Raw genomic sequence first — 17,360 nt, 5'->3', positions numbered from 1 at the left:
CAGAACAACTGAATGAATATACTGTCTAGAAGGTAAATATAATTATGGATTCTTCTGCTCTGACCAGTAGAAAATTACTTCTCAGATGTCTCCAGCAATAGGTCATTTTACATCCAGGCAGTGCTCTGTTCTGAAAAACTTCACTTATGGTCTCAGTTTAGATAACTTTCTAGTTCAAAACCATGTAAACCTCAGTGTTCAGAAAGGAAAGGTTATAGCAAGAAATAGAAGAATGCATGCTTTGTTTCACAGCTTGTGATAATGCAATCCCAGGAAGAAGATGATCAAGCTTTACAAAGTGAAACCAGAAAGAAAACACCACATGAATGCAATCTACAGTCCACCTGAAGTTACAGGAGCTATTTCCTCTTCATATGCTTTGGTGTGACCTGAACACCAAAGCAGTTAGGAAGCAGTGTGGATCAAATCTGGAAATTATAGATGAGCAGCCTACAAAGCAAATGAAACATGCCTGGGCTTTAAAAGCTTTCTGGACCACATTTGTTTAGCTGTCTTTACGTTGGTAGGGACTGCTGTCAAAGAGGTCTCCTTGTCTCTGAAGCATATCTTTTTATGCATGTTGTGATTCTTAAAATCCAAGAGCTAAGTCATCCTTTCCTTTCCTACACAGACATCTGTGGGAGTGCAAAAGGCCTCCTGAATCAACAATTTATTTTCAGATTTCTGCAGGGAGTGAGGGAGATAAGGGCAAGTTCTACAACCACAAAAATTAAAGAAGTACAGGTGGTACTACTGAGGTGGAAACTCTGAAAGCACCTACAGACAGCCAATGCTTAACAATGGCAGTGGCAGATGGTTTCTGAACTACCTCTGACAGCCAGATAAATCCTGTAGTTCTAGGGTCCACAGCCTGTGCTGGGTTTGGGCCATTGCTCACAGCTTCCTGGTCTTTGCTGTTGGGGGGAAACTCAGTCAGGCAATGACAAGAATGTGGCCCTTCTTGGCAAAACTCTTGCAAAATACTTGTGGTCCCATGGCATTTAAATGAGACTTAAAACACATGCTTCAATTTAAGGGAGTTCTTCCAAGGTTTACTCATGAACCAAAGGAGTAACTTAGAACATAACATTTCAGTTGGAAAGAACCTACAATGATCATCCAAGTCCAGCTGCCTGACCAGTTCAGAGAACCTCAGCCTGTGCTTAGCTGTTTCCTTGACACCCTTGGACACCTTCATACCTGTGACTTTCACCCCAGAGGCTGTATGCTGCCTCTTCATCCTGGGAGCTGACTTGCACTACTACTGAGCATGCAGCCAGAGGACTCTACAAGCTTACTCTCTCCTACTCTTTGCTCCCATCACTGTGCTAGAGGGTTCTGCCCAGTTACAAGTCAGAGGATTTGGTTCACTTGAAACATACAGGAAACACGTGAAAGAAGAGCCAGGTATTTCCTGTTAGACATCTGTGAGGTTACAGATAAAGACTTAGATTGCACCTTTCCATTTCTGAAATTCCATGGAATTAATTCTGGAAGCTCTGTGAATACAGACAGACTTCCAGTTTTCTTCAAAATCAGATGTTAAGTACCTGTAGCTACAGCTCACTCACTTTGTGAGAAGCCAGACAGCAATTTTACTTATGCAAAACTTAATGTCACATTTGTCACACTAGAGCAAAGGAGTGTTTTTTAAATTTTATTTTTCATTTGAGATACTGCAGAGCTTTCTTATGATACACATTCATGGGGCTTCCAGTAACAGGCTTTCAAAACTAATTAGAGCGATGAATCATAATCAGAAATAAATGAGTCTTACACTTATTAAGACAGTTATTTAAAAATGTTTTGATGAATCACACAAAAATGCTTGCAAAAAGCATTACACTTTTTCATAGATACATTTGTTGTTTTTCCTTCTCTTATGAAATGAGCTTGTGCTTTTAACACTCGAATAAAAAAAGTATTTACAGCAGACGTCATAAATGCTACACTGCAAGTAAGACAGGCAAATTGGTGATGGTCCCCTGCTTTGCCATTTATGAAACATGCTGGGGGTTTCAGATCTGTTCTATAAACTCCCATCTTAAAAAGTGTTCAGTCTTGGATCTTCAGTATGCTCCTTTTCTCCAAATCATTCATTTCCTTCAGTATAAGGGCAATATTGTATCTCAGTTCTTGAAACTTCGCAAGGGGCACCTGAAACAGAACATTCAGGTTAGGAAACATGAAATGGTAGGAACTTTGACTAGGGCATGTCTATGGATTGGGAGAGAGACTGAGAATCTCACAGTGCCAGCCCAGTCTCTCTTAAAATATTGTTTTGTGTTGGTTTTTAGACTTAACACAAAAGACTTGAGGTTAATAAGATTCAGTTAATCGATTAAATCATCTGAGCCTCATCAGCTCTGCTTTTTTGACTACTCTGAAGTCACATAGAGTCCCTTGTCATCCTTCCACCTCCTGTAGCACAGATATCCATTATATGAGAGGAATCCAGCATCTGACTTGCATTTTCTGTATGCATCAGAAATGCATAAAAAGGCATCATGTCCTTTTCACTTTTGACATATATACAACCAGACTTGAAATTCTGCAGTTCCCGTTGCTTTTTAATAAAATCTTCATTGTCAGAGATTGAACTGTGATTAAAAAAAACAAACCAGATCCAGGAGATCAAAGAGCATAACTTCTTGCTGGGACATACACCTTTAAAAATGTTCATAATGGAATTATTTTCTGAACTTAGCATCTTACATAGTTAGCAGGACACTTTGAATGTGTCTGAATGAAAGGTGAGGACTATATTTGCTTGTATATGGTACCTGGAACCAAAACACAAGTTTGTCCTGAAGAGCTACTAAAGACCATTCATCAGGTACAGAAATTGAGTTTATAGCCAGATCTTTAGCGTTTCAGATCTAAGAAGCAGCAAAGAGGTGATTCTAAGAGAAGAACACTGTTTGCTATCAGGTGTCTGCACTTCTGTGCATACTGGGCTGGACAACACAGCACCACTGCAGAACACAGACTTCCACAGATTTGCTACAAAATAAACCCTACAACCAAACCAAAACAACCAGGAGAGCAAGACTTGACATTATATACCAGGAAATAAACCTCCCTAATCTAACAATAAAGACTACAGATAAGTTTTTGTAAGTGAAACCTAGCCAATTGTAAAGGGTTAACCTAAAGTCCATGGCACCATTTAAGTTCCATGGAAGAACTCAGAGCATACAGGATACTCTGGGCTGGACTTTCCAGAAAGGGGGGAATCTGATCTGTGAAGTGACACCCTCAACACATTGCAATGTAGCACAGAATTTATGCCTTCCTTAGCAGCTGCCTTCTTGTGAAGCATTGTAACACCAGTCCCCCATTTTAACCCACACTGCTTTCTTTGGTGCTTCTCCACACTGCTACCAACACATGAATTGAAGCCAAACTCCTTACAAAGTTCAAATGTAACAATGCCTGCTGTGCACTGAATTCCTGTATGCACCACCATGTTATTTATAGAACAAATAGCATTCCCTTTCAAAGGTTAAAAATATGGAAGAGTTTATGCAATCTTCTGGCAAGTCTTTACATACAATGTCAGAAACACTTCCACTGACTAATCCTGAAGTAAAAAGCAAAGAGATTTTTTTTCTTTTTCTCTAGCAGCAAGAACTGTGCTGAAGAAAGGGAACAAAACCACCTCTGCCACAGAAGAGCTGTTACCATCCTCTACCAAGTGTAGGGGGTTTAAAGGGTATCATAAATTATATAAACTATCTCAGTAATTCGCTTGCCCCCTCAAGAGCAACCATCAGGTCTAAAGGTTACAGCTGATAATCAAACCAGTTATTATGCACAAGGCACTTTCAGTAATTAATATTCTAACAAGTGAGGTTTCAGCAAAATGTGTGTAGGAACAAGGTATGAAATTATGTTGGTTGGCGTTTCATTATATATATTGTGTGCAGCTACACTGAATATGAAGTATTCCAAAGCAAAGCAACCAATGATAATGCACCACTTACAAAAGCTTTAATATTTTAAACAGCAGTTCAACTTTCTAAACAAAAACTTCAAGTGATTTCTTTTTATTTATTATGGCAATCAGACTTACTTCAAAGCGATGAGCTGTCCCATCTGAAAGCTTCATCATCATTAAAATGGATGGCTGAAGTGCACGGGCCAGTGAGCTGAAATTATTTACATTATTAGTGTTATACCAGTAGTCATCAGCAGCGTGGTGTAATCTCAATCACAGAGTCCTATATCTGGCTAGCTGGAAACTCAGGAACACAGGAACCCTGTCCAGTTTTCCTCAGTATTGAGACTAATAATTTTATTATAGTTTAGTAGCTGCAAGTTTAGGAGCATTTTCTTTTTACATAATAATCAGTTTAGTGAACTATGATAGGGATAGAAGCTGAGCAAGCCAGTAATAATGCACAGTTTTCTTAAGCAGTTTACCACGTTGCATTAATCCTTTCCATTCCTTCATATATACTTTTAACTGCCATCTCATTTGGGGAATCAAACTCTTTCAGTCTTCAGCCTAAATTTGTGGGTTATTTTATTTGATGATCCAGAGAGGGGAAATGAGTCATTCTTGTGCAGCTTCCATCAACTGATGTTGCCAAAGCCTGCTCAGGTACTGACAGGCACTACAGCCAGGAGCCATGCCTCTTTGCAGAGGCTGTTGCTGGATGATAAACAAGAATTCCCAGGGGGGGGGGAGGTTGACTGGAGAGTAAAATAAGGAGGAAAACAGAAAAGGATAACATATTGCTCCTGTGTTATTTGGCTGCAGCTTGCAAGCATTGTGGCTGAGGAGATTCATCTGTACATTTTGCTGTCTTATAGGTACAGATTTTTTCTGCATAGTGATACCTGTGTGGTACTTACAGCTCTGGTCACCTGAGCTAGCAGCTTGTGGCCATCACAGTTTTCACTTAGGAGCTTTTTTTCCTGATTTCAGGAAGACTATCCCAGATGTGATGGGCCTCTCAGCTACAGCCACAATGAGACTGCACTCTCCCTCAGATGCAGGTGGTCATGAATGCAGTATGAAGTCACTCGTGCTAACTGACAAATACTGAATCATCTTCCAAATTCTATCACCCTGGTCCATCTTGGTTAGAACTACAAAGACCAAGAAGAGCAGACCACATGTCTCTGTTCCCTTCTGGCTCTAGCCAAAGATCCACCCCCCAGCTGCCTCTGCTGTGGCAGATGGCAAGCAGCTATTCACTGCAGGCACAGGCAGGATGATCACAATGGCTTTCACTCCTGTTTTTCTCAAATAAACCAGGAGCTGGCTCAGTGACCAGTGGTACAACCATGGCAGTGTGGAGGTGCTGTTCTGAAGCCTCTCTTTGTAGAAGCTACAGCAGACTCTACAGGTCATAAAAAGTAATTTAACATGTGCAACATACAAATGGTACTGTATTTGAGAAGCTGAATAGATGATTGCTCTCTTCTGCCCCAGTGGAACTGAGAGGTTGGCTGGCAGCATAAGGCTCAATCCATCTAATTTACTCCATCACCTCTGAGGACCTCTGGAGTCATATCAACTCCATTAAGTTGTAAAATATTGAAAGAGAGACTTAAAGTGAAACATTTGTAGTACACAGGTTTTAGAGATAAAAAGAAATGGGAGCCTAAGAAGTATCATTAGTAGAAGAGGAAGGCAGCAGCCTTTTGGCAGGTCCATGTTAGCAGCAGCAATCTGTATATAAACTGACTTCTCCACTGTTCAGAAAATCCCTTTCACAGCTTACCATGTAATGCCACATGCCAGTCCCTAACAGCAAGATACATTTTAACACTTCACATTTTGAAGCAACATTACACTTCTTTCTTGGGGAAATTAATTTCTAGGGTCATGCAGAACTCTCTTTTATACCTTGTGGATATAGCTACATCCACTCTCCACCTGAAGTCCTGGACACCTGGCAGTCTACATCCTTGTATCAGAGCTGTGCCTTCAGGAGCAGGGCGCCTACAGAGTAAATCAGAAATGGGAGATTAAAATGCAGATTCATAAAAGGAACAAAAATCCAAAGAGAAAATAAGATACCTGAGAACAAACCCATCTGGAATTGTTTGCCAATATATAAATGTTCTCATTTAGAGAGGTCTGAAAGAGTGGAGGTTTTGCATACTTTAGACAGCTGTGGTCAGATTATCCACCTTTTTCTATGCTTAACTACAGTCCATCAAAAAAAAAAAAAAAAAAAGAGACCAAGTGAGTCTGTGTAATTCCAGTAAACTGGAATTTATTTATAACTGGATGTCATTATAAAGTTTAGCAGGAGTCACTGTGGTGGCTGGCATATCTATTTTTCAATTATATACAACTGTGAGGCATAGAATATATCTGCATATATATCTTTACCTTTATGCAGATCCAACAGGAACAAGTGAGCAGGAAAAAGACATAGGACTTGAATAAAAAGGTTACAGTAAGGTCACTGTGCTCCTTCAGCAGAAAACATCTAGTCCTAGTGAGCAGCAAGGTTTTAAAATGCTATAATATTAGGGTGTACCAAATTATAATATTAGGATGTACTTAGAAGCATGCTAAAAAGAAAAAAAAACCCTGCACAGTGTTTCTTGCTAATCGAACATAATTTACAAACTAAGTTTCTTACATAATTTTTGCTTCCAACCCCAGCACAATCTTTGTGATTTTTGTCTAGCCTAATATGTAAGAAGCCAAGGACTTAATTTATTATTCATATTGCACTGAGAATCAGTTTATTTCTGTGAGGAAATATAGTTGACAGTGATTAAACTTCAGATGGCTGACAATCTTTAAAATTTTAAAAGCATCTTAAGCTCTGGGTAAGTAAACAAGGCAAATCTGATACAAAGACATAACAACCATCCATTTTTAGGTATAAATGCAGAAATACCTTCAGAATGAGGTCATTGAGCTGGTCCATTCAGGAACCAGCCTGGGCTTCATGTTACTTGCCATTTTGTTATTTTTTTCATTGCTAAGCATCCCATGTATCTGGAAGTTATTTACAGTACATTTCAAAGCTACTCCAGTACTCCTGCTCAGGGCAGGATAAGAAACGTTACAACTTTTATCCATGGTGCCAGACATAATCTAATTACAGACTTTACATCAGAAAGGAATCCTCTCTGCACACATCAAGAACTGTAGGAATGATAGTCTAACATCCTGACTCAGATGCTTGTGTGCAAGTTATCTGCTGCCTTTAGGAACTGCCCAGAAGGATTATTAAATTGATAAGGTAATGCAGGACTGACAGGCTGAGATCTTACTCTTGCATTTAGCAAAGTCAAAGAAAAGAATTTATCCTATTTGGTTTTTGGTTGTTTTTTTTCTTTTAAGGGGGGGTGGATGGTGTAAGAAGTGACACACATTCCTAATAGTATGGTAAAGGAATGAGCAGAAAAAATAGATCAGCTGGTTCTTACTCATTGTCAACTACTGGATAGGAAGTAGGTCAACACAGCTGGGTGCAACCATGAGGAGCTGGAGTCTAGGATGGTCATTAGCAGGATTAAACAGTAAGAACAGACCTTTGCCTCAGTGGTGAGCTGCTGCCAGGGGATTGCCTAATTTGGGGAATGCCTGAAAATAGCCCCACTGCTACCACTTCCTGAAGACACACTAACTCCTATCAATGGAAGCTGCTCCATTCAGGACAGCAACAGAGTTTCTGGGGCAAGAAAGAGTAAACAGGAGGATGCTTTAGTTAGCTGTGGTGGGAAGGGTCAGCAATGCCAAAGCATTGAAGCTTCTGATGATTGTTTAGTTAGGGCATTTCTGTGGCCAAACCACAAAGCTTTAGTTCTGGTCAGGACTGCACTTGAGCACCATTCCCTCAGAAAGCAACGTGGCTTTTATAGCTTAGCTTAAGCTTCTGTCAGCACCTTCTCATCCTGGACAAGACTGCAACTGAAACTACAACAATCTTGTGAGGATGACAGAATGTGCACAGTGGCCAACATACACACAGAAATTACACAGGCCATTAATCAAGCCATTGATTTGTAAGAGGAATAGCAAAATGGAGCAGAAAAAGACTCCATGGATCTTATACCCCAAACCTGCAGAGTATGATCACATTTTGTAAGCACTCTGTGCCAACAGCTGCAAAATACTGTCAGCACATGGTGTAGAGGCAAAAGTTACAACAAGTAAAGCACCACAGATCATCCAACTTAGACATGGAAAAGATGATACACCTGGTGGCAAGAACATCATCTGCCGAAGAATACAACAGAAGATGTTCTTGGAAATGAAAGATTAATTAATGTAGAGCAGCAGCTGACCTAACTATCAAAACCAGAGACAAATTCTGGATGGTTCTCTATACACATAACAAGACATGCCTAGCAGGCCACTGACCAGGGAGAATGAATAAATTGGTTTGTGTGAAATGCTGACAAATGGCATACAGAAAACACTCTCCTAGTAGAAACTAAAGCTGCACTATTTTAAAAAACCAAGCAGCACATTAATTATTATTATTCTAAACATTCAGGAAGCAGGGTATCTTTTCCCTTAAAAAGAAAGTTTTCATTCATTAAGATATTTTATGTTATCAACATGGCAAGTATATAGCTTGATAGAACTGTGGGGACACAGCAATACAAATGTCAAATTTCAAGTACTTCAGAGCTGTTGTTTAATGAACAAAATTACAAAAATAAGATAAGATGCCAGGGAAAGCATTAAAAAAGCATTTTTCTGGGTTATCTAGCTCATACCGAATTTTTTATTATATGCTAATACTTCTCTTACCATCACAATCACAGATATTTACAACTCAATAAGCATTTGCATGACTCAGTGTTACATTTAAGATTATTAAAACAGATCTGTCTAGAAATCAAATCTGAGGTGCTCTTCTCTGGTCTCAAAACAGCGAGCAGATTACACTGGATAATCACAGCTTTTGAAATAAGAAAAAGCTAAATTTTCCAGCATCGTGATTTCACAGTAGAAAACAGGCAATCATGCATCCTTGAAATGACATCTAAATTTATCTCCTTTCTCCACTGCAAACAGTATTTCCACTTTCAAACCATGAATTTTGCATTCCTAACACCTATAATTCAAACAGAAGAGCAAAGAAAAGATGAGAAGGCTGAATTTATTTTTACTCTAAGAACCTTTAGCTTTAAGCCAAGATCTTAACCAAGGAAATGAAAAGTAATTTTAACTTTGGGAGTAGCATTCAGACCCTTTTGAGGGTAACTGAAACACCATACTATGATTATATAGATTCCATGCAGAATATCTGGAGCAGTGTAGGATTAGTGATGCTATGTGCTGAGTGACCTCAAATTTCAAGGAGGAAAGTTTTGCATATGTAAAAAGTTCAAGCAATTTCTATAATAGAATAAGCTAAGACTGAGCAAAGAACCATACAGAAATTAGGAATCCTTAGAACAGACAAAAGAAATCAGTTGTTCAGAAAGTACTTTAGTATTTCCTCTGGAGCTGCTGTGATACACTGCTTAGAAAATGAATAAAAGCAAGCAGAGCACTTGGTAACTCACACGTCATTGAGTCACCCCATGTGAATTCCCAACTCAACTATATATTAAGATTTGACTAAATGCTATCTGAGAAAGCTTCCAGGAACCACAGCACAAAGAAGGTCTATTAACTTGCCTCTCAACCAAATGAGTCTTTTACTTTCGCTCTAGCTTGCAATAATGAAAATAAAAATGCTTAATTCTGTAGTGCATTTATCTGTAGGTGTAGAGGTACCTTACAGAGGATACAGAACTTTATAAAAACTTATATGCAGTAATCACAGAAAAAACGAAAACTGGCATTAAAACTACTTACTGCCTATATAGCCATGGATGATGGACATGCTTTGTTGAATCAGAATAACAGAACCAATCTTGTTCTGAGATAATTGTGCTGTGCCTTCAGTAGGCCTGTGACTTTTGTCAGCAGAGCTCAGTGCAACCCTGCTGGGTGCACAGTGCATGGTACACAAAGATACTAACCTGTTACCAAAGACTATACTGGAAAAGTCCAGGATGAAATCTTCTGGTATCCTTGAAAAGAAGAGCAATAGAAAATAATTAAGTGTTTTGTAACCACAAATATATGGTCCTAGTTACCAAACAAAAAAATTATCTGTTACAGAACACAAAAAATGTGTCAACATTTTCCATCTTCCATTGCTTAAAACTGCCACCAGCTCTTAGGTAAGCACTTCAGTAGTGATTCAGCCAAGGCTCTCAAAAGGACAGCCTATGTTTTGATATCAAGAACCCTAAAAACTGCATCACATGTTCCTGTCCTACCTACTACGGCAACAGTGAGTTTCAAAAGAACCCAATATTTGCCTAAGTTCTCTCAGTGAAGTCTGTCCTGATGGCTCTGACATGTGCAGAAGGCAGACCAGCAATGCACACTTTGAAAAACCCCAAACCTAGACATTTCCTTTCACTTTCACCTGAAATATAATGAAAAGAAGACAGAATTAATTGCTCCCTCAAAATTTAAATTGAGACCCTTGCAGCTAAGATTACTTACAGAGGTAACATACCTAACAGGAGGAGGAGAAGCATAAGTTTGATGGGGACCATCAGCTGGTGGAACAGACTCACACTCCACTTCCTCTCCACTACTTCACCATTCCTATAACACCCTTGTTGCCCTACAAAGAAGCTGCTGCTGGTTTTTAGTTCAATATGTCAGGCTGTGAACTGCAAAGACTGCAGAGCAAACACTATCCATTGAGCTGCTTTTGCCATAGGGACAGTAATCTCCAACAGAGAGGCAGGTTAGACAAGTGGGAGAATAACTACTGCTGCCACAGTTTAATCCAGCACTCAGCAAGAATCAGTGCTCAGAGACATTACTCACCAGTGGCAGAGAGGCACAGCAGTACATCAAAGAAAAATCAAAGCAAACAAGGAAGTTACCTGTCCTAAAGGCCTTACAGTGTCTAATGATGGGAGAAAAAACAAGTCACCAGCTCACACAGTGGGAAGATGAAAAAGCAGTTATTAGAGCTTGAATTTTTAATAGGAGAAGTGGGGTTAAAACACATTTTTAAATGGTTTCTGTATAAAACTGAATTCATAATAGCAAGGTGGTTACGTGAGGCAAACTGGGAAGTGAAGAGGGACTGGACAGTACTTCTTTGGCTGCACTCATCTTCTTTCAGAAGAGACACAACTCTATTTCTGCAAACAGTGCTTACATTTTATTGTGCTAGTGCATCATTTAACCCATCCTGGGAGACAGGGGGCTGTAATATGATTATTGTGAAACCTATCACAATACTTGCTGGACTGTGAGAACAAGTGTTAGTAAAACAAAAGCATTAATGCTACCTTTGAGCTTGCATTGTTTTTGCTGTGCAGTTAATGATTTTGCAGGAAATTCTGTTCCTGGCTGAAGCAGCTTACACAAGGCCAGCCACACACTAAGCAGATCAGACAGAAAACATGGCACAACTCAGGCCTGAGCTACAGATGGCAATCAGTTTTCAAAAGAACATTCTGGGGAAGGGACTTAAAGGGCAGGAAAAAGGTGTGAGAATGTCTCAATCCCCTGTTATTGGCCTGAGCCATAAAGTTAATAAAAAACCTGAGAGGAGAGGGAAAAAAATAGCACTCATAATTTAGAGAGAATTTATTCTCACTGTCTCAGTCAGTCAGGCCAAGAGACAGGCTATGTGGTATAGCAACCCTGTGAAATCAAGAGTTTTGATCTAATTAATCAAAACTTTATTTGGTGGAATTCACTGGAGGAAACAAAATAGAATGCAAGAGAGGTAAAAGAAAAGGTAACCTGGCTCAGAACTCAAACCTTTTAAAGACACACAAAAAATAAAATAAAATAAAATAAAATAAAATAAAATAAAACATCACATGATCACAAGATGACCCATAGGAGTCACTGCAGACAGACCAGTGTCTGAAAGTAATTAGTAGGTTTCTTAAAGATGAGCAGCTATTTCATAACCAAATCCAAGTGCACTGGGAAACATAGGAAAAGACACAGGAATTACCATAAGAATCAAAGATGCTACAGTGCTACCAAATTTACTAAGTAGAGTAGAATAAGCTATTTCACATTCCAACAGAAGTTTAGCCACAAGGTGAAGAGAGCTACTCACAGGAAGTAAGACTGTCACAGATGGAGTTAGAAAGAATCACAACAATATGAAAATCACGGAAGCCCAGAAGCAATGAGCAGCACGTAAGACTTAAAAGTCTGCAAGCAACACAAATGCAGTTACCTGAACTACTGCTGCTGTATCAGTCATGTTAACCAGAACAAGAAATAAAAAAGATTTTTCAGGATACAAAAGAGGTCATGCAGACTGAGAAGTGTCTTTGTAGGTCCATGAGTAATCCATGCAGTAAGAAAAAAAACATGGCAAAAATCAGCTACAAGAGTCTATCTAAGGCATGAAAATGTGGTCAAACAACAAGGAGAGTGGCCTGGAATCTGTGTCTGTGATACAGGCAGGGTGCACAGCCAGCCCAGCACTGACTCCTGGTGCTCCTGCACACCAACTTCCTCCACTCCTCAGCAGTTGAATACTCACCCACCCCAACAAACTTGGCATGGAGCTTTTAGTGCTCTTCACTATTCTTTAATCACACTGAACACAGTCTGTGTGCATCTCAAAAATCACCAACTCCCACTGGGTCAAAAGCAACTCATCAGTTTCTTACTGACCTACTTTACCCTGGGTGTGAACTCTGTGACATGTCAGAGGAAAGAGCTCATGTTTTAGCTCACAACAGGCAGGCCAAGCTCCAGCACTGAGCTGCAGACAAAATTGTATCAACCAGCAAGGCACCTTTCATCATGGCCTCAATTAGACCTGTCACCAATTACATCCTCATTACACGTCTGAACTTGCACCTTGAAGTTGCTCGTAAAGTAAGTTATGCTTATGGCTGCAGAACAGAGTCTGAGAAAGCCAGTTTTGCCCAGGTAGATGGACAAATAAGGATGTAAAAAGGCAGGATTAGAAATATATCTATTTCTCCAGATACACTAGGAATTCTGGGCAATCAGAATGCTAAGAATTGTGGGAAATTAGCATTTTAAAATGACTGGGCCTTGATGCAGAGATTGCTCTATAGATGAAGATAACATCAGCTGCTGGTATTCTCTCATTGCTACTGAATATGGAAATAAGGAAAACCCTATAAAGATTATCAGCATCTGATGTCTAGCTTTTATGATATAAACTTCTGCTCAGACTTTGACTACTTCTCTAACAAACATTATGCTTTCTTGGGAAATGGGCAGGAGAGATCATAACTGAACAAGATGGCAGGATTTCATGAGGGCTGTACCATTGGTCTTTTAAAGAAGAAAAAAGTAGGGCAGTTTCCTGACTTCAGAAATGTTACTACTGTCTTACCAAACATGTTATAAAATACTGCAGGGCAAGGTGGGGATGGCAGAGGGAAGGTCACTCACATTTGCATAACCTACATTACAGACTAAATTACACCAATCTCCACAGCATGTGAAATTTACTGCTTATGCTCAGTGTTAACCAAGCCTTACACAACACCTCTTTTTTCCTTCTGGCAACAGATATAATATGTGTTATTTACAGGTAATTTTTATACTAATTTTTTTTGTGAAAAAAGTTGATTTGGGGAGGCAGCTACATGAAAGTTATGAAAAAAACCAAACAGATCTAAGAAAACCAAGCTTAACCATCATACCTGAGCTCTCTTAGGTCTTCCTTAAAAACCTAGAAAGACAAGGAAGGTGAAATTTTACAGGGTAAAGTCTTGAAAGATCATTATAAATTAATAGTGGTTACTTGCTGGTATCTCTTTTAGTTTCAAGTGACAGTAGTTTTGAAATGACACGTTATATATTGAGAAAAATTTCCAGAAGTGTTTAATCAACTAATTTTTAAAGACCTAAATCTTTTGAAAGCCTTTATTTTTGAAAAAAAACATCCCTGTCCTTCCTTGTCTCTGGCTATCCATAATATATTCTTTTAGAGTAACTCTGCACCCTTATTCTGAAATATGTTTTGCAGTAACTTGTTGAGACTGTGACAACAGAGAGGAAGTGGCAAAAGATAAGCTCTGAATATAAAGAAATGCTTTCACTAGGTTTCCTGCAATATATGAGCTTTCCCAGTATGCCTGGGTAAATATGACAACAGTGTCTTAAACAAGACAGAGGTGCCAGAAGCCCAGAGGTGGTTCATTCACATAAAAATCAAACGAGAAAAGAAGAAATGTAAGGTAAAGTAACACAAAAAAGGAAAGAAAAAACAGCCATGAAGAAGTACCATGGGTTGGGATCATAGCAGCTGTATACATATTCACACAGAACATCCACAGAACATCACACAGAACATTTCTGTATAAACAGAACATTCTCCCAATTTCCCCCATACTGTTCTGGTGGCAAGACTCTCATTGCTTTATGACAGAAGTATGAGGAAAGGCAGACAAATAAATAACAGAAATTTTAAGTGAGGACAAAACGAATGCTTTGTGTGAACATAGAGTTAGGGTGGGAGAGTCAATGGCCATGCAGTAACACTTTACAATGGTTTCTTCTGGAGTTTTAGTTTAACAGTGAAAGCAAAAATGCACAGTAAACAAGATGTTGAAGCAGAAAAAGAGACAGGAATCTCCTCAAAGCTTAAATGGTCTCTCAAAAAGTTCACTTTAAATCTACCCAACAAGTAAAATAATAAGCTCTAGATATGTAACTGTTCATTCCAAACACTTAAACTTGGACCAGCATTTTTGTGTGCAGCTCCCCACCCTGGGAAATGGAGTTGAGATGGTAACTCATGTCTGACACAGGTTTTAACTTATTAGGACTCCCAGAACTTACTTCTTGTTTGAAAGTTGATAAGGGGAGCCTCAGTGCTTCTCGGAGAAGGGTATACATGCCAGAAATGAGGAAAGCAAGCTGCTCTCCTGAGAGGTTAGTGCTTTCTGCAATCAGCTGGACAGATTCCCTGCAGTCCTTTCCTTCCAGTGCATTAACAGTGACTGTGAACAAGAAAGCAAAGAGACTGTGAATATTAACATGAAAATATTTATGATTTTACTTGACTTATCTTACTGACATTTTTCCTTATGTGAAACTGTCATTTCAGGTCTGTGCCAATACATCTGATCATCCACCACCACGGTCAGTCTCACAGCACTTTACCAAGAGAACTTCAAGCTTTTGCATTGTAAAATTGAAGATGCCTTTACTGTTGAAATTTGATCCAGTGGGATAATGCAAAAAAGATAAAATATCCATTGCTCACAAGTACAAATCTTAACCTGAGCTTCTATCAATAACTTTGTCCACATTACAAGTCTGGTTACAGTTCAATTACACTTCTGATACGCAGGATAAGAGAGGGCTGAGAAAGCAAACAATTCAACACTGTTCTCCAAAGCTTCACATAATTATTTGATCTTGCAATGTCAGCATAGGCTAAGGATTAAGTGATCAAGGAGAGAAAACTAAACCTCCAAGTCTTGTCGTTTGCACAACTGCTAATAATACAAATTTCAAAGGAAATTACTGTTAACCCATGTGGTAGTATTATGCACTAATAACTGGTGTGGGTTTATCTCCCTCAGTTGCTCATCCTTTCTCCATATATGCACTGGCTTATATATGTTTCTGTTCTTATGTCAGCCTCTGTCATGGACTCTGATCAGTCTGGATGGGCTGCTGGAGCCACAGGAAGCCCCATTGGGGATAACAAAAAGGTTACTGACACAATCCCATTAGTGAAGACATTAGTTATTTATACTGCACCATATTTAGTGCTGTGAATAAACCATAAAAAGCTAAAAATGTCCACCAAGTGTTACTGAAAGCCAACACTAAGAGATTAGCTTAATACTTTAGATAAACTGAGTTGAAATCCATCATGTCTTCAAAGACTCCTAAACCTTTAAAGGAAAAAAACTGCTGCCTTCCAAGCTGTTAATCACAGACCAGCAAGAGCAGAAGACGACTGGAGATTCCTGACAGCTCTGTGTGATCTGGAGGCTGTGATCTCCATCCCCTCTGGGGCACTGACTGCAGTAGGTTACCTGCTCTGGCTTCAGATGGTTTTGAAGACCGACTGTTCCCCCTACAGTAGGAAGCATTTACTGCACACCTAAACGTCGGCAATAATTTACACCGAAACTAAAGCCAGATGAGGCTTAGTGGAGCTAGTCAGGCTTTCTGGCACTGCTGTAACCTGTCAGTCTCCATTGCCCCTGCACTAGACAGCAAATTTGCACTGACTTTTGTCCCAAATGCCTCTGTTTATACAGAGCTTTACAGCTTTCAGTCCTTCCAAGGAAACCCTGGATATATTGCTCCATTTCTGACACTGTGCTGCAACACTGTTAAAGCCACATCAGCTGCCAGATGCTTCGGGTCCTCGCTGACAGGAAAAAACCCCCAAAAGCCTGAAAGGGAACTCTGCTGAGAAAACGTGCAGGTAAAGGGGGCAGCACCCTGCCATGGTGTGCAGCACTTGATCTGGCCCAAACCAAGCCAAAACCTTTTGCTCTGACCGACTCTCCGATTATTCAACAGTGTATTCAGCTGAGTGACTTTGATTCTGGTGGGCAAAAGGTACCTCGAGAAAAAACTCAAGTGTCCCGCAGACACCTCACAGACCAGCAGCAAACAGGCAGATTTTCCATCCCAGAGCCCCAGCTCCTGACAGACACCTCACCTGGGGGTCCCTTTATTATCCCCGGGGGGGGTCCCTGGCTCCCACTCCCCGCACGATCCCTGCGTGATTCCACCACAGCCTCTGGTTCCCGGGGGATGATGTCAACAGCGCTCGGTGCCACACCGGCGGCAGCTGCAGAACTCCGTGTCTCGTTCTCCGGGATTTTATACAGAATTTGACACCAAGAGCCCCCGGGTTCGTGTTTCAGCCTCGGCTTTCGCTTCCCCCGGGGAAAAGCAAAGGGAAGGGTCCCAGGAGAGCTGCAGCCCTGCCCAGGCAAGGCAGGGGACAGCAGAACCTTCGAATACCCTCTCTTCCCGAAGAGGATCCACCGCTTCCTCCAGGAACGCGGCTCCTACCCACCGGGTCCGTCTCCCGAACCCCCCCCGGTTCCGCCGCGGAGGGAGGGAGCGGGGAGCAGCGGGCAGGGCAGAGCCCAGGGGAGGCCGCGCTCGGGCCCTACCTTTGAGGAGCCGCCGGAAGGTCTCCTTGCCCACATCCTGCACAACCCGGGCCATGGCTTCCACCTCAGCCGGTACCCGGGGCCCCAGGAAGCCGCCTCCGCCGCGTCCCCCGCCGCTCTCCCCCTGCCCGTGTCCCAGCGCAGCCGCCATGGCTCCTCAGCCAACGCCGCACGCAACGGGCGGGGAGTTCCATTCCCCCTCCGGAGAGCCAGGGGGCGCTGTGCCGTCCCGGCCC

The 17,360-nt window shown here is 40.8% G+C and overlaps 1 protein-coding gene across 2 annotated transcripts; it reads right to left on the bottom strand.

Moving 5' to 3' along the window:
• Nucleotides 1–1,644: 1,644 nt before the first annotated feature.
• LOC103528399 (COMM domain-containing protein 5) lies at nucleotides 1,645–17,315 on the bottom strand. Of its 2 annotated transcripts, XM_030449036.1 has the most exons (7): nucleotides 17,125–17,315; nucleotides 14,813–14,973; nucleotides 13,672–13,700; nucleotides 9,964–10,014; nucleotides 5,861–5,956; nucleotides 4,076–4,151; nucleotides 1,645–2,157 (listed from the first exon to the last, which is right to left on the bottom strand). In XM_030449036.1, exons 1-7 carry the CDS (start codon nucleotides 17,273–17,275, stop codon nucleotides 2,056–2,058), a joined length of 666 nt encoding a protein of 221 aa, XP_030304896.1. In that variant the 5' UTR covers nucleotides 17,276–17,315; the 3' UTR covers nucleotides 1,645–2,055. The 2 variants fall into 2 exon arrangements, with proteins under 2 accessions (XP_030304896.1, XP_030304897.1); XM_030449037.1 differs by lacking the exon at nucleotides 9,964–10,014.
• Nucleotides 17,316–17,360: the final 45 nt, after the last annotated feature.

This window comes from Calypte anna, chromosome 4 (assembly GCF_003957555.1).
Source record: "Calypte anna isolate BGI_N300 chromosome 4, bCalAnn1_v1.p, whole genome shotgun sequence".
NCBI classification, from domain to species: domain Eukaryota; kingdom Metazoa; phylum Chordata; class Aves; order Apodiformes; family Trochilidae; genus Calypte; species Calypte anna.
This window is presented reverse-complemented; position numbering and strand designations above follow the sequence as displayed.